The following is a 19617-nucleotide window of genomic DNA, read 5'->3' on the forward strand; positions in this document are numbered from 1 at the left end:
CAAAAAATCATAACTCTTCGATACGACATCGGATGAAGATGATTTTTATATGAAAATTTTAGCCCTCGACGAGATCTACAACTTTATAATTTTGAATTTTTTCATTTGACGATGTTAAGGTGCTCAAAAAAATTATATAAAATTACAGCACCATAATAATCACGCACTTTTGCTTGTCGCATTAGAAAATTAATATATTTTTTGTTTGTTGTCAAATGAAGACACTTTGTATACCAAAATTTTAACACTTTTAACGATTTAGATTCTTGTAGTTTTGAGTTTTTACATTTGAAGTTGTTAAGATGTCGATAAAACATTATAAAGCATCGCGTACTTAATATGCTGCTTTATACTGTTTTATCGGCATATTAACAACTTCAAATGTAAAAACTCAAAACTACAAGAATCTAGATCGTTAAAAGTGTTAAAATTTTGGTATACAAAATGTCTTCATTTGACTAACAAACAAAAAATATATTAATTTTCTAATGCGACAAGTAAAAGTACGCGATTATTATGGTGCTGTAATTTTATATAATTTTTTTGAGCACCTTAACATCATCAAATGAAAAAAATTCAAAACTAGAAAGTTGTAGATCTCGTCGAGGGTTACAATTTTCATATAAAAACCATCTTCATCCGATGTCGTATCGAAGAGTTATGATTTTTCGAAGATTCAGCCGAAATAAATTAGGAAAAAACAAAACCGTGGTTACTGTATCAAATCCGGGGTCACTGTAACACATCTCGGCCGCACAGTGTCATACAAGCCATGCAAAACCAGGTTGGACCTGGGGTGAACGGGTTCGCAAGTTCGAGGGGCTAGATGTCTGGTTTCTAAGTTCATGGATCTATTTGACACAGCGCTGAAAGTTCAGATGCCCACGGTGCATTTTACTCGAAAGGGGATGTGTGGCTTTCCCCACGGACTCGTAAAGAGTTGTTAAGCTGGGCGGCTTGCCTTTGGTCGAAAAAGATTTAGGGTTACTTTACCTTTTAAGAAATCTCCAACACGCTGCAACGCGTCTAGATTTGTTAACGAGGGGTCAAATAATGCTTGCGTGTTTGTGTCATGCAGGGATATGGTGCGTATACTATATACTTGTGTAGAAAACATGCATCTGGTTGCAGCTCTTGTTAATGTTTTGTATTGTGCAAGTGAGAGCATATCCTCATTGGATATTCCTCACCGTTATCCGTGTCGCCGCAAATAAAAGCTAGCAATAGCATGCACACCAGATGATTAATTAAATAGAGGCGGCGGTTGTTCCTTTATTTCACGGTTCATTCATCAAATTGCATTGCATTGCATTGTTAAAAGAAAAAAAATACTCTCTCCGTTCCAAATCATAAGACATTCCAATAATCTTGGAGAGTCAAATTTTTTTATGTTTGACCAAATTTATATAATAGAATAATGATATTTATTATATAAACTAAGTACTATTATATTTTTTATTAGTTATATTTTCATAATACATCAATTTGATATCGTAAATCTTTATATTTTTCTCTATAATTTTGATCAAATTTGAGATTATTTTGACTCTTCGAGATTCTTGAAATAGAGGAAGTACTGATGCAAAAACACACACGTACTAAGTAGATAGAGATGGAGGATGAAATGACTCGCTGGCCTGGATGCAAAAGGATGGTCAGCTGCAAGGCGGGAATATCCATCCGAGATGCGCATGCGGACCGTACCGCCGCGCGATCGAGGTTATTTACTAGTACTAGCTAGTCAGCATCAGCACCCTCACCTACCGGCCGCTTCTGGGACGAGCCTCCTCTGCACTGCACTACATGGATGGATGAGGAGGTGGAGGTCGAAGCAGCAGCCATGCTTGTTGCCCCTGCCGCTGCATTACAGTTACACGACCACGACGACGACGAGCAGCAGCAGCAGCAGCAGCCGGTGTACTGCGCCGTGGGGGGGATCGGCAAGAACAATGAAGAATGGAAGGCCAACCTGCAGTGGGTGCTCGCCAACTTCCCCCGGAGCAAGCGCCTCGATCGTCCTCGCGCACCTGCGACGACCGCCATCCCGGATCAACATGAGTTCGTTCCTGGCCTCCTCTATCTTGCTTCTTCTTCTCTTCTGCTTCCTTCTCCACAATCAAATCCTTCAATTTATTCTTGCAGCCTCCTTGTACGTTCGTTGTTTCATTCAATTTATTTGGAGCTAGCACACATTGCTAGCTACCTCTTGTTAATTAAGAACAGAATTACATGACTACTCGATCAAACCGCGTTTTGGCTTTTGGGGTTTCAGAGGGGCACTGATCCTCGTGATCAAATTTCAAATGCAGCTTCCTTGTACTTATTAATCTCTTTCTAATTAGCAAGAAGCAAGATTATCTTAGTTGTTATTGGTCACTCTCTGTGTATCTGGTTGCTACGACATCCATCTGCAGTCAACACCACCTATTATATTATTATTATTATTATTATTATTATTATTATTATTATTCTGCTTAGTTGTGTTTTCGGAATGGGCCCATGGATTCTTGCAGTGGGGGCCTGGGTCCCAGTGAGCCAGCTTGCAGAGGAGGAGGTGACTGCGTTCAGGCAGCTGGAGGAGGACAAGATCGGCAAATTCTTGGACGACCTCCTGGACATTTGCAAAAGTCAAAAGGTTGACACCATTCTCAATTTCGATCCCCTTCCCAACCTGTCAATGTCAACACGAGCCTGCCTTCTCAGCAGCCTTTCGATTCGCCGTGATGCCTTCTCGATCGAGCTACAGCGCTGCAGATTCAGCACTACCCTAATAACTAGGCTCCGACGACCTGCTGTGCATGTAATTTCTGAAACTCACTCACAGGTCAATGCGAGCAAGATCATCGTCGCTACCGATGATACCGCCAGGGGCCTTGTACAGCTGGTTGATGATCATGGGGTCACCGAGCTCGTCATGGGCGCTGCATCTGATCGGGCCTACACCAGGTACATGCAGCCGCTCTTCTTTTGTTTGTTTGTTTTGGGACATACAGATTCAGTTCTTGGTGTGAAGCCATTTAGTCTGCTTGTTGGCGAGCCTGAATTCGGTAAGATGCCATAATCCATCCATGTTGATGCATGCATTCAATGTGGTGTTAGGAAGATGCGAGCGCCAAGGTCTAAGAAAGCACTGACGGTGCAGCGGAAGGCGAATCCCACTTGCAAGATCTGGTTTGTCTGCAAGGGGAACCTTATCTGCACCAGGTATGCAATGCACGCTTCAAAAGTCTCAAGTTTGGCATTCTTCTATGATCTTTATTGCTGCTTTCACACCAAAAGAAGCTGAATGATCGAGACCACAACAATAGTGTACTAGTATGATTCATTCGAATTAATTAATTCCTTGTTTTAGTATTCTCTATCGCCGTTAATACATACATACATACATACGTACGTACCCGGTAAATCTCTTTGCCGGTTGCTTTTCATCAATGCAAAGAACAAAAAGAAAACCTTGTTTTTAGTAGTACTGCAAGGCACTCCTATTGTGGACCATTTTCCAAATGGGAATTACCGTACCTGATCTGAAATATGTATATAGGGAGGCCAGCGAGGGCGCACACAGAGCAGAATCATCCACGGCTAGCACAAGTCCCAGGTCAAGCACTTCTGACTACGCAAGATCGAAATCCTCACCTCGCCTGCACAGCAAGACATTCAGCACGCAGGAACCAAACGACCCGGCAACGGCATCAGTTTATGAGACTCATACAAGGTGGGTCGATCACACCATGGACATGGAGGGTTCGGCTTCAGTGTCTGAAATTGTGGAGTCCGGAAATGAACCAGCCGCTGAGCTGTTGCCGCACGGCGATGTCCAAGAGGATCAGGAAGCACCTTCGCCTGACGGTTCGGTACGTGCTATTCATTCCTGAATTGGTGCCAACTTCTGGTAAAATCGGTCCCTGTCTGGTGGTGGCGTCTAGAGCACGATCGATTGATTTGGGGGGAAGAATAATTGGCATGCATCATGCGTAACATTGCCTTGCATTAGTCTGTTTCCGGACAGTGAACAGAACAGTTACTGCTGTAATTCATTCCGTTTCGCCAGGATGCTGATGCTGCAGGTGAGATGATGGATGACGCCTTGTATGAGGCGCTCATGGAGGCCGAGAACCTGAGGCATGAGGCGTACGAAGAGACTCGCCGGCGTCAGATGGCCGAGCGCGAGCTCGCCGAAGCGTCCAGGATGGTAATAATTAAGCAGGCGAATCGCGTCAAACAAATCAAGCAACGAAATTCCATAACATGATGATTTAGCCTGAAAAATCACACGAATGGATGCAATGCAATGCAGGCCGATGACGCGGAGAGCTCGTACCGGCGAGAGGCGAAGCACCGCAAGGAAATGGAGGAAATGCTGGCGAGAGAGCGCGCGGCCATGGAGCAGGGCAGGCGAGAGCTCAACGGCATACTGGACAAGATACGCCAGGTCGACGACCGGAGCGCCGAGCTGGAGCTCCAGATCTCAAGCTCGGAGCGCATGATGAGCGAGCTCGAGGCCAGGCTCTCCGAGTCCTACAGCCTCCTCGAGACGCTCCGGCCCACCAGGATGACGACGGCGGCGGCGGCGAGGGGGGAAGAGGGAACCGAGGGAGCCCAGGACTTGTTGCGGCTCGGTTACTCGGAGCTATAGGAGGCCACCAGGCACTTCGACGAGTCCGCAAGGGTTGACGGTGGCGGCGACGGCGGTCGTGGCAAGGTGTACCGAGGGGAGCTCCGCAACATGGCCGTCGCCGTGAAGGTGCTGAGCCCCGACGTGGCCGTGGACGAGGCCCGGTTCGCCCGCGAGGTGGAAAGGATCGGCGGCGTGAGGCGGCACCCCAACCTGGTGGCGCTCGTCGGCGCGTGCCCGGAGCCGCGCGCCGTCGCGTACGAGCTCGTCCCGGGCGGTATGAGCCTGGAGGACCACCTCGGCAGAAGCGGGGGCGGCAGCCTGCCGTGGCGCGCGCGCTGCGGCATCGCCCACGGGGCCTGCTCCGCGCTGGCCTTCCTCCACTCCACGGCGGGCGTGCACGGCGACGTGAGGCCGGCGAACATCCTGGTGGTGGGGTCGTCGTCGTGCAAGCTGGCGGGGCTCGGCACGCGCGGGCTGGTGCGCGCCGGCGGCGTGGCGGCGGCGCTGGCGTACGCGGACCCGCACTACGTGGCGACGGGGGAGCTGACCCCGCGGTGCGACGTGCACGCGCTGGGCGTGGTCCTCCTCCGGCTGGTGACCGGGATGCCGGCGTTCCTGGCCAGGAAGGCGGCGCGGGAGGCCGCGCGCGGCGGCAAGGCGTGGCGCGAGGTGGTGGACGCGGGCGCGGGCTGGCCGGCGGAGCAAGGGCGGGAGGTGGCGCTGCTGGGGCTGCGATGCTGCGGCAGCGGCGATGACGTGGGAGTGCTGGAGGAGGCCCGGGGCGTGCTGGAGGCCGCGTGGACTGGGAGCTGCGGCGCGCCGGGCTGGTCGCTGTCGTCGGACGACGACGGCGCGCCGCCGTCCTACTTCTTGTGCCCGATTCTCAAGGAGGTGATGCGCGACCCGCAGATCGCCGGCGACGGGTTCACGTACGAGGCGGAGGCGATCAAGGAGTGGCTGGGCAGCGATCCCAAACCATGACCAACCTCAAGCTCCCCACGCACAAGCTGCTCCCAAACCATGCGCTGCGCGACGCCATCCACCACTGGCGCGCCATGCACATGCACATGCACTACTAGCAGGAGTACGAGTCCTAGTCTTGGCTGTAATACTAGGAGTGCAAATGTTCCTGATTGTCTGAGTGTGTTAGTTTTTTTTTTTGCCATGTACTACTGCGTCCAGAAAAGAAATTTGATTTTTTGGGTTGTAAAATAAAGAAATGATTTTTTTATTTTAGGCGTTGTTTAGTTTGCGATTTTTTTTGAGTTTTGACACTGTAGCACTTTCGTTGTTATTTGACAATTAATGTCTAATTATAGATTAATTAGGTTTAAAAGATACATCTCTGTTAGACTGTGTCATTAGTTATTTTTTTAACTATATTTAATATTTCAATGCGTGTGTAAAAAATTCGATATGATGGGAGAAATTTTTTTAAGAACTAAACAGGCCTTAAAGTTCCTTTTGCTTCTCCAGTCAGAAATAAGCACGGACTCTGTGAGTGTGAGTGCTGCCAAAGTGCCGCGTCGCATCAATCAAGGCAGTCTGCAGCTGAAACTGAACAGACGACGAAAGCGGAGGAAAAGCCGAGGGAGGCGGAGGCATAGCCTTCTCCGACACATGACAAGATCCGCGCGAAATCCAAATCCAATTGTGCACCCGCCTCCTCTTCTCATGGCCCGCAGCTCGCCGGCGGTTTTGCTCCTGCTGTTGGCGCTCGCCGGCGTGGCCGCCGCCGGGGACATCGTCCACCAGGACGACGAGGCCCCGAAGATCCCCGGCTGCGCCAACGATTTCGTCCTGGTATATATGGCTCCCGTCATCTCAGCTGCTTTCTCTCTGCGGGTTTGGGGCCCAATTTCGGATTCAGGGTCTCTGCTACTTGTGCGGTTGCTTGATTTTAGGTTGCTTCGATTGGAAGTGGTGTCAGTGACTAGGGCGCGCCGTACGGTTTTGCATGAACGAGTATCTATCGACTCAGGGGCACCTTTGCTTGCAAGCTGTTGGGGAACAGCTTTGTTTAGGGTATGCTAGCGGGGGTGCTCTAGTTACTGATTTGTTCATGGATGCTGTTGATTTAGGGATCGTATTATATTACATATGGTTATGGACTTATGGTCCGATATCATTGTGTTTTGAGCGCATGTAATCAAGGTAGCACTCAGTCTAATTGCTTTTATACGCTTCATTAGAAATGATAAAAACTTGACGGGAAGAGGCCGGCAGCCTCCCCGCTTTGAATTATAAGAAGGAAGCAGGGCTCGAACCCGGATCCCCTTGCTCATAGCAAGCTCCACTAACCAGCAGCCCGTGAGAGCACCTTCATCAGAAATGATGGCATTTACAGCTTTCTAAGTTTCAAATGCTGGGAATTTGCAATTATATTTGTTACATTGATCGGACCCCCTGTTACCTGGTCGAATTCAGATGAACTCCACCTTTAGTTGTGAGCTTATTCGATTGGACTGATCTCATCGATTCAATCTAATCTGTTATCATGGTTGCATGTTTATCCTGGTGCTCCATCTCGTTCAGTATTGCCACATTCCCACATCTGAGGGCCATTTATGTTTAGCTAACATATATGGTTCTATCTAAAAGCAATAGTGAATGTTTTGATTCTTTAGCATGTTGCCTTTGCTTTCTACAATCAATCACCTGTTTCCCCCAATTTTTTTTGTCAGGTAAAAGTGCAGACCTGGGTCAACAAGAAAGAGAAAGATGAATTTGTTGGTGTAGGTGCTCGGTTTGGCCCCAAGATAGAGTCAAAGGAAAAGCATGCCAACCGAACAAGACTGTTGTTAGCACAGCCTTCTGATTGCTGCACCCCTCCCACAGCGAAGGTTGCCTTTCTGGAAATGATAATTTAGCCGTCTGCCATTCTTTTGTTGTCTTATGAATTGCTATCTAGTGATTGCTTATTTCTTTATCAGGTTTCTGGAGCGAAGGTTGCCTTTCTGGAAATGATAATTTAGCCGTCTGCCTTTCTTTTGTTGTCTTATGAATTGCTATCTAGTGATTGCTTATTTCTTTATCAGGTTTCTGGAGATATTTTGTTAGTGGAGAGGGGACTCTGTAGGTTCACTAAAAAAGCTAAGGTTGCTGAATCTGCCGGTGCTTCTGCCATTGTAATCATCAATGATAAGCATGGTATGCATTGTATATGAAATCCGTTCCTAGCTTCATCGAAAGTTCTACTTACAAGTTACAGTTCCTTCCTTTCATGGCCTGTGTTGGAGTACCATGTACGCAACTGATGAAATGAGGGATGGGATCAACTTAGTGATTTAGTCATGCCCAGCATATACTTTTTTCACCACTAGGATGTTTTTTTATTATGTTTGAACCCTTATGGTGTTTATCCCTCTGTCTCTGAGGTCCACGGTCATCATCTTTTGTAAGATTAATCCATTAAGCATCTGTGTTTTTCCATGTCTCTTTCAACTATCATGAATTCTTTATTTTACAATTTGTGGTGTCTATTTTCGAGGTTTCATTGATCTTTTTACCTTTGAGTTTGACAGACTCATTTCTCAGCAATAAACCTAAACCATTTGGTTCCTTTGCAGACCCCCTAGCTCGTAGCCTCTTTTTTTCCTACCGTGATCCATGTCAATTATGCTGTATGTAAATGCATATAGCATGTTAATGCATATACACGAATGCTTCTGTGTGGTTTTAGTTGTCTTCTGAGTTCTGACACGTGTGCTTGCAGAGTTATACAAGATGGTATGTGACCGCAATGAAACAGATCTAGATATTGGTATACCTGCGGTTCTTCTGCCAAAAGATGCAGGCTCTAAATTACGAAGTCTTCTCTCAAGTGGTGAAGGTAATTTTTTACGTCTTCTGTTATTCACTGTTTTGTGTCATATCCCTGTGAGTATGCATGTGCCAATATTTCTTTAACTTCTTATATTTTTTTTGCTAAATTGAAAATTGGGTATTTATTATCATGTATGATAGCTAACAAGCTACATTTCTCCCCTTTTTTCAGTCTTAGTGCAGCTGTACTCTCCAGATCGTCCTCTTGTTGATACTGCAGAAGTGTTTCTATGGCTTATGGCAGTTGGTACCATTCTTTGTGCATCGTACTGGTCAGCATGGAGTGCCAGAGAAGCAGATATTGAACAAGAGAAGCTTCTGAAGGTTCTAAACCCATATCTTGTTTGATTTCTTATTGCTGCTTAGTGGTTACTTGATTTTACCTACTTGAAAAGTGGAACTGACAGATATGATATTTATATAGGATGGCCATGAAATTCCACCAAACCATGAGGCTGGAGGTTCTAGTGGTATGGTAGATATCAACATGGCATCAGCAATACTGTTTGTTGTGATTGCATCATGCTTCTTGATAACGCTCTACAGGCTGATGTCTCATTGGTTTGTGGAGCTTCTAGTGGTTATATTTTGCATAGGTGGTGTAGAGGTGCGTACCATTTCATTTTTCTTTCTGGTATTGTATTTTAACTTTCTTATGTATGCTTCCGGAAATTAAATCGCCCAAATGACCAAAGCACAATCTGGTTTAGAAATATGGTTTCAATTTGGGGAGAACATTGAGGCACTTCCATCTTTTCTGCAATATGTAATTTTGGGAACTATCAGGAATTGACCTGTGATGGGGGAAGATAGGACACGCGAGAAGGCAGGATTGAACCCTACTGTTCTTGCGGCTTGGAGACTCGTAGGAGGGCAGGGTCTAGCCCTACTGCTCTCACAGCTTAAGATAAACACCACCGGGAAGATAGCCGGGTGGAGTCGGCTTGGGGGGAGACTAGACTTTTGGCGGACTTGGGAATTGATTCTTGTTCATTGTTTCATTGCTTAATTAAAAGAGATACAATCCCATCCTTGTATAGATGGGCTGACTTGACCCTTAAGAAACCAATCTCTAAATTTAAGGAAATAACAAACTAATCTAATCTAATCTTATCTTTCCTAATATCCTAGACTCATTGCTGTTCACGGCGTGAACAGTACTTTCTAACCATAATATGACCAAACAGCTTATGGTGGTTTTAGAATGACCAACTCTAATGACGTGTGTTTACTAGATAGCACCATGAATCATCATTGATTCTGTTGATTGTTGCACATAGTACTTTGCCTTTCATATCTTGATCTCCTGTGATGATTTTCCCTTTTGTGCAGGGTCTGCAAACATGTTTGGTGGCCTTACTATCCATGTCAAGGTATGCTCTGTAAAGTTTTCTTTTCTTTTTCTGAGTCAAGATACATGTTCAAACATTTCTTAGCTAGCTCTCTAGCTTTTGCATCTACTTGTGTTTCTTTTACTGTTAGTAACTATTATTCATGGGACCTTTCAGGCGGTTTAAACCTGCTGCGGAATCGTTTGTGAAAGTGCCATTTTTTGGAGCTGTATCATACCTTACATTGGCAGTTTGTCCGTTTTGCATTGTATTTGCTGTTCTGTGGGGTGTTTATCGCCGTTTGCCCTTTGCTTGGATTGGGCAAGATATTCTTGTGAGTGTAGCTCTGTTTTCAATGATTTTTGTTGAGATGAATCTGTGATAATTAATATCTTTGTTTTTTATAAGGAATTAATATCTTTGTTTGGTGGTCTTTAGGGTATTACTTTGATTGTTACAGTCATCCAAATTGTTAGAATACCTAACCTCAAGGTAAATATTCCTTCTACGCTTTCCCTTCAGTTAAGCGATTGGTACTGACACCTGTTCTTGCCTGGTAACTTCAGGTGGGTTCTGCCCTCCTAAGTTGTGCCTTCTTATATGACATCTTCTGGGTTTTTATCTCCAAGATGTTGTTCCATGAAAGTGTGATGATTGTGGTACGTATGAATGACCACTGGGTTGCTATTTGCCATCAGTTAGGCGTCTAGTTTTTTCTTTTGTTGTCTGCTAGACATCTAGCTATGCTTGTTGTTTGCTTGCAGGTTGCACGTGGTGATAAAACTGATGAAGATGGTGTACCCATGCTGTTAAAGATTCCACGGATGTTTGATCCATGGGGTGGATACAGCATCATAGGCTTTGGCGATATCCTTCTTCCAGGGCTGTTGATCGCTTTTGCGTTAAGGTCGGTTGCAATTTTTTTCACCATGTTCATCTGTCAGTACCAGCGGGCATATCAGATGTGAAATTCAGTAGTACAGTCTGCATACTATTAATCACCTTTCTTCACATTCTCTACAAGTACTTATCTGACACTAAGTTATGAAATACCTTTTTCTCCCCGTTTCTTTAGGTATGATTGGGCTGCCAAGAAGACATTGCAATCCGGCTACTTTTTGTGGTCAATGGTAGCTTATGGTTCTGGTAATATATCATTATATCCTCCTTCAAATTTTAAGCACTGTGTGCTAGACTGCTAGCACATTCATCTTGCATTAAAATGAAATGTCAGGTAGATGAATGCGATACTTATGATGGTACTGTTAAAATTATTCCTAAATGATGCCTTAAGTATGAACACCTAAAAGTGCTTTTCTTGATAGTGCATGCATCTTATACTTGATATAGTTAAAATGGTGGAATTAGAAAAGATGGTACTGACTGTACTTTATCCTTTATTTTAAAAAATACATTTCCTAATTTGACCTTTTTTTTTTGGCATATAGTTGCATCTTAGAAATCACTGCCTTTCAAATGGGACTACACATTTCCCCTGTGCTCATTGTTACTAGTTTCTGCAATTTCTACTTTCTGAATTTCTCGTTACCTTTAAATGAACTCAAATGGCTTCCTGTGCATGAATGAAGCTACAACAATGGAAAAGTTTGCTTGCATCATTGTAATATGTTATGTTGATGCGTTGAATGCACATATTTCCATCCTATTACAAAATCCATGGTTTGGTTGGTGGGCCCTTGCGTAAGGAGCTGGTAGTGGGTTGGGCCTCGAAGCATGGGTTAAGGCCCGAACCACGGGGCCAGCTTTCGTGACCTTTCTCGGCTGGGCTCCGGTAGCTTTTCTTACCGTGTGTTTGGTTGCGGGATCACTGGGTTGAGTTGGATCCAACCCGGATTTTGGGGACGGAGCCGGGTTCCATTGTTTGGTTGCACTTCTGATTTTGAGGACGGAGTGAACCCATTCCATGTTTGGTTGAAGGAATTGGGAATACGGGTTGGATGGCATGATAACACCGTTATTGAGGGTCCCACTTGCAACCAATGGACCCCACCTGTCAAGCTCTCATCTTTTTCTTTTTCTTTTTATTTTTTTCCTCTCACCCTTTTCTTTTTCTTTTTCTTCTCTCCCTTACCTTCTTCCTCAGGGGGGGCGCCTGCCGCGCAGCTCGTCGGGGCGAGCTCCGGCGCCGCCACGAGACCGAGCTGCAGCCGGCGCGAGTTCCCCCACCTTGCCGCCCCCACCTCGCCTACCGGCCCTGCCTTGCCGCCGGCCGCCGCGCGCTCGGCCCGCCGGCCCCATCCGCGGCCTCCGCCAGCCGGCCGACCACGGCCCCGCCCTCGCGCCGGCCGCCGCCATGTCCTCCGCCGCTAGATCTGTGCGCCGCCGCCACCATGGCCTCCTCTGCCGGCGCCCTCCTCCGCCGTGGCCGTCGCCGGTGCCCTTCTCCGCCCTGGCCGCGCCCGTGCAGCTGCTGCTGGTGTTGGCTGCCGTCGCCGCGGCGCTCGCCTGCGCGGCCACGGAGCCGCCGCCGCAGGAGCAGTCGGCGCTGCAGCCTGCAGGCGTTCCGGCCGCACGAGCGCGCGCTGGGCTGGAGAGACGGGAGAGAGATGGGGCATGGGGCAGCAGAGAGGAGAGACGGGAGAGAGATGGGGCAGTGACGGGAGAGAGACGCCGCGTCAGAGCGGAGCGGAGCGAACTCGTCCGCCAGATTTCGTGGGATAGAGCCAACCCGCATCTCCACCGAATATACCTCTCTTGGGTCCGCTCCGTCCCCTGCTGCCTCCATCCAAACACTCCAAAAAGAGGTCCGACCCATCCGGGTTGGACTCCTTCTCCCAACCAAACACACGGTTAGTGAAATACCGTGGGGGCGGTCTTTCCCCACTGGATAGATTCCGATTATGTGAAAGCAATTTTGTGTTAATGGATTAAACTGACTAGACATTTCTTGTTTATGTAGATATGAATATTTTGCCAAACTTTTTGCACGAGATATCATGATGTTGTTTCACCTTATTTCCCCCCATTTCAGGTCTCCTAATTACATATGTTGCCTTGAACCTTATGGATGGTCATGGCCAGCCGGCTCTTCTTTATATTGTACCTTTCACGATCTGTAAGTACTGCCTTACCCTAGATGGTGCGGCGAATTTCGTGCCATGTCTTGTGGATAGGCTATTGTTGCTTTTTACTTTTTTTTTAACAAATTACCAAATTTCTGTAGGTACCTTCTTAGCGCTCGGCATGAAAAGAGGTGAACTAAGAAACCTGTGGACAAGAGGACTGCCAGAGAGGGTGTGTACGCATACACATCCATCCCTAAAGGACACGGCTGACCCAGTAAGATCATCTTAATAAAATAAGGCTAGGCTGACAGGGCCTGGCCCCGGAGAATGTTGCTGATGGTGTGTGATGTAGTGCAAGACTCGGCTGATTTGTGATGTACCCTAAATAGGAGGTGATGCAACCCCCTTTTATTGCGATCCTCCTTGTATAGTAGGGAACTAGGGATTGTGTGTATGTATAGCGCTGATATAGTTAGCTGTTTCATCACTATATAAAAGATGCGGGAAGTATAGGAGCTTATCTCGGTATTTTCCAGAACCAGAACTGGATGTGCCTGGCGATTGTCCCGGTACCTGTGGAACTCCTCAGGTCTTTGCACACACTACTTGTTCTGGAACAGTAAAATCCTGTTTGCAAACTGTGTGGTCTCTTTGCAGTCATCTGTGGACCTGTTCTTGATCTTTCCTGGTGGACAGGTGGCAAGAACCTAGTGGCTTTGTCGGCGAGGTGACGCGCCAGTTCTTGAACAGGTAAGAGTTTTTTTTTCTCCCCTCCCCTTTTTTTCTTGAGAAAAGAAATACTGTACGCAGGTACTGATGCATGAGACAAATCTCCTTTTTCTAAAGGCAGTGCTTCTTCTTCCTCTAGTGCGCCTGGCTTTCCGAATTCTTTTTGGCCATGTTTGGATGAGGGGTGAAGACATTTTGAGAAAAACTTTTTGGTACTTTGACCACCAATTAAGGGTATTAAATAAAGTCTAATTATAAAATTAACTCCATAATTATGGTACTGTAGCAGTTGCTCTAACCAATGAGGTCTTTGACTGTACGATTAGTGAATAATTGATCGCGGTCACTGTAGCATCACTGTAGCCAATCATGATGAAACTTGAGTCATTAGATTCGTCTCGAAAAATTACACTCATATCTGAAAAAGTTTTGCAAATAGACTTTATTTAATACTCCATGCGGACATTTGTTTTTTTGTGAAATTGTGATTAGACTTGTAACCAAACATGGCCTTTGGTGCAGGTGAGGTGATGAGGGTCGGAGCCGGGGGGTGGCGCGGTGTGCGGCCGGGGATGAAGCAGCGGCTGCCGTCCCAACGCCGTCGCTGTCCACGCCCTGACCTGTCGTGTTGTTGCATCACCTGCGGCTGGTCGAGTGGTTGGGTCGTGCCTGGCAAAGGCTAGCGTTTGGTCGCCCTTGTCCATTTGTTGGCTAGCGCCTCCTGATTCCCCATGATCATGCATGCATCATGTCCTGCTGTCTCAATAATACAGTAACTCTTTTTTTTCTTTTCTTTTTTGACTGCTACAGCTGCTGCTGGCTTGTGCTACTGCTACCCTAGTGGGGGTTTTGCCCCCATGCATTAGTCCGCTTTGCAAAAAGCTTCCGTCAATAATTCACATGAATGAATAACTCTCTAGTTCTAGGTGCAAATCTTTTTTTGTTTTGTTTTCTTTCTCACCCTTGCCATTGACCGATCATCCATATATTTCTTTTTCACTCTTATCGTGAGATTATTTAGCTTTTGGCTGCGCTAGGTTTGCGCTGTTTAATTAGCAGGGTATGGTGGTGGCGGGTTTGTGGCTATCATTGATCACTGGATTAATAAGATATAGATACTAAATTTAATTTATTAGTAGTAGAGACATCACTCGAGACAGCTAGATGGATGAGCTCACAAAGGATAAAGCTCCGAGCTGACCACTCTCTCTGTCTGTCCGTGTCTAACTACTCGTAAACAAAAAAGGCCACAACTTTATCTCTAGCTAGTTAGTATAGTAGATCAGAGGCCACAACTTGTTTGCTAACAAACAAGTGAGATGAATAATGAAGCTACTGAATGATAATATTATCTAGCTATGGCTGCCAATGCCACCTCTCAGCTCCTGCAGATGATCGATGACCAAGCAAGAGTGAACAAATGTAAGGTCGTCAGCGTGCACAAGAATAAGATACAATACATGGAGGCATGGAGTTAGCTAATAATATAAACCCTATCACTCACAGCCACTGATTAATAATAATATAACTATTAAGAAAACCTTACCGGCCAAGCCCTGTATCGAGAAATGGCAGCAAATTAACAACAAACAAGAAAAAGGCAAGCAGGTTGCCTGCCGCTAGCAGCTAGCTATATATAAAAGGGTGGCCGGGCTAGCTCCTGATCGAAAGCTGCGGCACGTACATACACCAATCGATCGATTGCAATTGCAATTGCAAGCAGCATCGGCATCGACGATCGATAATAATAGTAATGGAGGGCAAGGAGGAGGATGTTCGGCTGGGCGCCAACCGGTACTCTGAGCGGCAGCCCATCGGCACGGCGGCGCAGGGCACCGAGGAGAAGGACTACAAGGAGCCTCCCCCGGCGCCGCTGTTCGAGGCGGAGGAGCTGACGTCGTGGTCCTTCTACCGCGCCGGCATCGCCGAGTTCGTGGCCACCTTCCTGTTCCTCTACATCAGCATCCTGACGGTGATGGGCGTGAGCAAGTCGTCGAGCAAGTGCGCCACCGTGGGCATCCAGGGCATCGCCTGGTCCTTCGGCGGCATGATCTTCGCGCTCGTCTACTGCACGGCGGGCATCTCCGGCGGCCACATCAACCCGGCGGTCACCTTCGGCCTCTTCCTGGCGCGCAAGCTCTCGCTCACGCGCGCGCTCTTCTACATGGTGATGCAGTGCCTGGGCGCCATCTGCGGCGCCGGCGTCGTCAAGGGGTTCCAGCAGGGGCTCTACATGGGCGGCGGCGGCGGCGCCAACGCCGTCAACCCGGGCTACACCAAGGGCGACGGCCTCGGCGCCGAGATCGTCGGCACCTTCGTCCTCGTCTACACCGTCTTCTCCGCCACCGACGCCAAGCGCAGCGCGCGCGACTCGCACGTGCCCATCCTGGCGCCGCTTCCCATCGGCTTCGCCGTCTTCCTCGTGCACCTCGCCACCATCCCAATCACCGGCACCGGCATCAACCCCGCGCGCAGCCTCGGCGCGGCCATCATCTACAACAGGTCACACGCATGGAACGACCATGTGAGTTTCATTTCATATCATATATATTTTCATTTGATTTCATTTCATTTTCACAAATAAATAAATCGATATATATATATATTTATTTATATTTGCAGTGGATCTTCTGGGTGGGCCCCTTCATCGGCGCTGCTCTTGCGGCCATCTACCACGTGGTCATCATCAGGGCCATCCCCTTCAAGAGCCGCGACTGATGATATATGCTGCTGCGGCCTGCGGCTAGCTGCTGCTGCTGTGGCCAGTGTGTTTCTTGATTGTTGCATTGCGCCCTCAGCTATATATATATATATATATATATATATATATATATATATATATATATATATATATGCGCGCGCTTGCTAGTTGTGAATTTTACATATATAAGCTTTCCAAGTATATATAGTAAATCAAGCATGCATGCATGTGCAAACTAGCTCATGTACTACATACTATACTTCCTTCTTGTAGCAATGTAGCAGCTTAGCTTCTACTCTTCTCTACTCTTCATGATCATCACCTCAAGTTCAAGTGTTGTACTACATATTGTCGTATGAGAATAAAGATTAAGAAGAAGAAGAAGAAGAAGCTCGCGACCATGTACTGTAATAGCATTAAATTACCGCCATTAGCGTGAATGATGTGACTTGTCCTAATTAACATAAAAGTCAAAGTTCACAGCAGCAATTATATATATTGATCAAATCCTTTTTGTAATGGTGGATAAGGTTGGCAAGGGCGCTCCCGTGGGCGATCCCGCCCCCACCGTGGACCGAGCTCTCGATGCTGCTGATCCCCCTCCGATGCCACGTGCTGCCAATCTGGGGTCCGGTCCATGCGTGCAGTCCGGGTTGGTGGAGGGAATTCTCCCACTCCCGGCGCATGCAGCTCTCTTCCCCGCTCTCCCCCCTCGGGCTCCGCTCCGCCACCCCGTGGCTCTTCACCTTCCTATGCCCACGCCGCTGCATCGCCCCCATCCACCCACCGCCGCCTACTCCCTGCATCGTCGCCGCACACCCACCCGCCCCACCGCCTCGCGATGCTTCCGCTGCCTGGGCCTTGATCACTGGCGCTCTGCTTGCCGCGACCCCATTCGCTGTCGTCGTTGCTGGACCTTCGGCCACCACGAACGGGAGTGCAGGAATCCCTCCCACCCTCTCTCCGCCAGCTCTGCTGTCAACCCTTCGCCGACTTCTCCTTTGGCGACACCCGGTGGTGGGACCGCTCAGCGCGCTTCCCCGAGGGCTTCCCTGGAGCGCGCGTCTGGTCTGGCCACGTCCTCTCCAGCTCCAGTGGATGCTGTGCCCGTTGCTCCAGGCGTCCTGCAACCTTCGGTGGTGCCTTCGCTGGTTGCCGTGCCCCGCCGCCCCCACCTCCTGCTGCGGCTGCTGCGCCGGTGGCGGTGGTCGCTCCTGCGCATCCGCCGACTCCTCCCGCGGTCGTTGACCTGCCGCCTCCGGCCGCTGCGGATCTGCCTGACGCGGAGGATCTGGAGGTCCCGAACCGCCCCGATCATGTGGACTTATACTTCGCCAATGTCCGCATGAGTCGTTTCTGGCACCTCGTGTTCGCCTTGATCGACCCGGCACCCCTCAACGCGGGGACGCTCATCCGCCGCGCTCTGCTTCTTCAGGGGAACAGCCAGCGCGTCCACCTGGCTCCTTCCTCGCGGGGCTCCATCCTCGCCATCTTCGAGAACGCCCAGGCGCGCGAGCAGGCCGTCTTGGCAGCCCCCTTCATCGGCCGTCAGCACAATGTCCTCCTTTGCATTGCCCCTCCTGCTACTGGTCACCTGGCGCGCGCTTCGCCTACACGGGCAGACTCCACCAACTCTGATTGCTTTGTTCCCCTCGACGTGTCCCTGCTCGCTCCGCTGAACTGTGACTCGGACGCTTTCGCGGATTTGGCGTGCGTCTCCTCCCCGCCCTTGGCCCTGCCACACTGGGTGGATGAGGCGGCCCTCTGTGACAACGCTGGCTCCCCCCTCATCAACAACTTGCCGCTCGACGACCCTCCTGCGGTGCATGCCGGCTTCCCCATGATTCCTACTCCACCGCCGGCTGTGGACGGCGATCGGGCGCCTGCTCCTCCTGCTGCTGTTGTTGGCGTGCCCCCGGCCGCTGTCACTGAACGACGCAGCACCAGGCTCAAGGAGAAAGAACAAGCGGAGCACATCTCCCAGGTGTTTGTTCTCCTGCCACGCGAACATCATGTTCTCTTATGGCACTCCAACACTACCCTTTCCACCATCTCGTGGAATGTCCGTTGCCTCAATGACTCAGAGAAATGCGATACTGTCAGGCTTGTTCTTCCTTCCTCACCCCCTCCATTATCTGTTTCCAGGAAACAAAACTCCAAAGCATCTCCCGCTTCAAAGCATGCACCTTCCTCCCTGCAACTCATTCTAGCTCCTTTGTCTTTAAGCCCTCCATTGGCGCCTCCGGTGGGATTCTTATTGCCTGGGCTGACAGCACTTACGTGCTACTCGACTCCTCCAACACTACTTACTCTGTCTCTGCAACTTTGGCCTCTCGTGTCTCTGGAGACAAAATCTGTGTCACCAATGTTTACGGCCCCTGCACTGATCCTGAAAAACCAGACTTCTTGGAGGAAATCAATGTGCTGTCTGATTCGTTGCAGTGTCCTTGGGTCTTGCTTGGGGATTTCAATCTTATCCGTTCTCCCTCCGACAGATCAAATGATAATTTTGACCCGCATGCTGCTACCTTGTTCAATGATGCCATTCAGAGATGGGGGGGGTCCATGAGATTGCTTTCACCAACAGAAGATTCACCTGGTCTAACCACCAACCGTCCCCGATCTTAGTCAGGCTGGACAGATTTTGTCAATAATCTTTGGTGTCAAGCTTACCCTTCCAGTTCCTCGGTCTGCTTGACTGCCTCGGTGTCTGATCATGCTCCAATCCTCCTGACGGCCTCCACCAATGTGCCCAGACCTGTCGTGTTCAGGTTCAACAACCACTGGATTCATCACCATGAGTTCAACTCTATTGTTCAGTCTGCTTGGGAGTCGGTGGCTACCTCTCAGCCTTCGCTTTCGCAGTCTGCGAAACTCTGTCTCTGCCTAAAGAGGTCCATAGCTGATCTAAAGGCTTCGTCTAAGCAGTTGAGGCAGCCAGACCAGGTGCTCGCTAACTGCAATCTAGTTGTGGGAATGATGGACGCCCTGGAGAAGCAACGACCTCTATCTCACGCTGAATTCACCCTACGGACCTTGGTGCACAGTCAGCTGCTAGACAGTCTACAATGATAGCAGCTTATTGGTGCCAGAGGGGCAAAGTGAAAAGATGCTGCCTGAGTGATGAGAACACTGCTTACCACCATATGTGTGCCACTGTGCACATGAGGAACAACAAGATCAAAGCTTTTGAAGTTGACAGCCAAGTTATCTCCGACCATCCAGGGAAAGCTGAGTTACTACTTAACTTCTACCGTAACCTGCTGGGGCAACATGTGGAAACTACAACAATCCCTGGGCTGGAAACCCTCTTCTCAGATTCTAGACTCGACACCTTCCAGGCCGAGCAGTTGGTCCAACCGTTACACTGCTCAAGAACTTCGTAGT

General features: G+C 48.5%; 2 protein-coding genes and 1 pseudogene across 4 annotated transcripts; all 3 read left to right on the forward strand.

Annotated features, from left to right (window-relative positions):
- Window positions 1–1716: 1716 nt before the first annotated feature.
- LOC120650393 lies at window positions 1717–5883 on the forward strand (annotated as a pseudogene).
- Window positions 5884–6089: 206 nt separating this feature from the next.
- On the forward strand, window positions 6090–13439 carry LOC120650401 (signal peptide peptidase-like 4). 2 transcript variants are annotated; one of them, XM_039927523.1, is made up of 15 exons: window positions 6126–6421; window positions 7303–7461; window positions 7552–7566; window positions 7657–7768; window positions 8334–8450; window positions 8616–8767; window positions 8868–9050; window positions 9776–9816; window positions 9952–10108; window positions 10213–10266; window positions 10341–10433; window positions 10539–10681; window positions 10850–10920; window positions 12767–12850; window positions 12959–13439. In XM_039927523.1, exons 1-15 carry the CDS (start codon window positions 6239–6241, stop codon window positions 13087–13089), a joined length of 1695 nt encoding a protein of 564 aa, XP_039783457.1. In that variant the 5' UTR covers window positions 6126–6238; the 3' UTR covers window positions 13090–13439. The 2 variants fall into 2 exon arrangements, with proteins under 2 accessions (XP_039783465.1, XP_039783457.1); XM_039927531.1 differs by lacking the exon at window positions 7552–7566 and having other exon boundaries at window positions 6090–6421.
- Window positions 13440–15117: 1678 nt separating this feature from the next.
- LOC120650414 (aquaporin PIP1-5) lies at window positions 15118–16620 on the forward strand. 2 transcript variants are annotated; one of them, XR_005665597.1, is made up of 3 exons: window positions 15118–16053; window positions 16152–16329; window positions 16362–16620. XR_005665597.1 is itself a non-coding variant. In XM_039927544.1 (2 exons), the coding sequence occupies exons 1-2, from the start codon at window positions 15283–15285 to the stop codon at window positions 16245–16247; spliced, it is 867 nt and encodes a 288-aa protein (XP_039783478.1). In that variant the 5' UTR covers window positions 15118–15282; the 3' UTR covers window positions 16248–16620. The 2 variants fall into 2 exon arrangements, 1 of the variants encoding a protein (XP_039783478.1); XM_039927544.1 differs by having other exon boundaries at window positions 16152–16620.
- The last annotated feature ends 2997 nt before the right edge of the window (window positions 16621–19617 follow it).

Source organism: Panicum virgatum, chromosome 1K, assembly GCF_016808335.1.
Source record: "Panicum virgatum strain AP13 chromosome 1K, P.virgatum_v5, whole genome shotgun sequence".
In the NCBI taxonomy this organism is placed as follows: Eukaryota; Viridiplantae; Streptophyta; class Magnoliopsida; order Poales; family Poaceae; genus Panicum; species Panicum virgatum.

Excerpts from the sequence above, each read along its gene's own strand:
- LOC120650401 (XM_039927523.1), top strand. The coding sequence starts at position 6,239 with ATGACAAGATCCGCGCGAAATCCAAATCCAATTGTGCACCCGCCTCCT. Across the intron at positions 9,817-9,951 it reads GCCTTACTATCCATGTCAAG|GCGGTTTAAACCTGCTGCGG; the intron begins GTATGCTCTGTA and ends GGGACCTTTCAG. Across the intron at positions 10,682-10,849 it reads TTGATCGCTTTTGCGTTAAG|GTATGATTGGGCTGCCAAGA; the intron begins GTCGGTTGCAAT and ends CCGTTTCTTTAG.
- LOC120650414 (XM_039927544.1), top strand. The coding sequence starts at position 15,283 with ATGGAGGGCAAGGAGGAGGATGTTCGGCTGGGCGCCAACCGGTACTCT. Across the intron at positions 16,054-16,151 it reads CACACGCATGGAACGACCAT|TGGATCTTCTGGGTGGGCCC; the intron begins GTGAGTTTCATT and ends TTATATTTGCAG.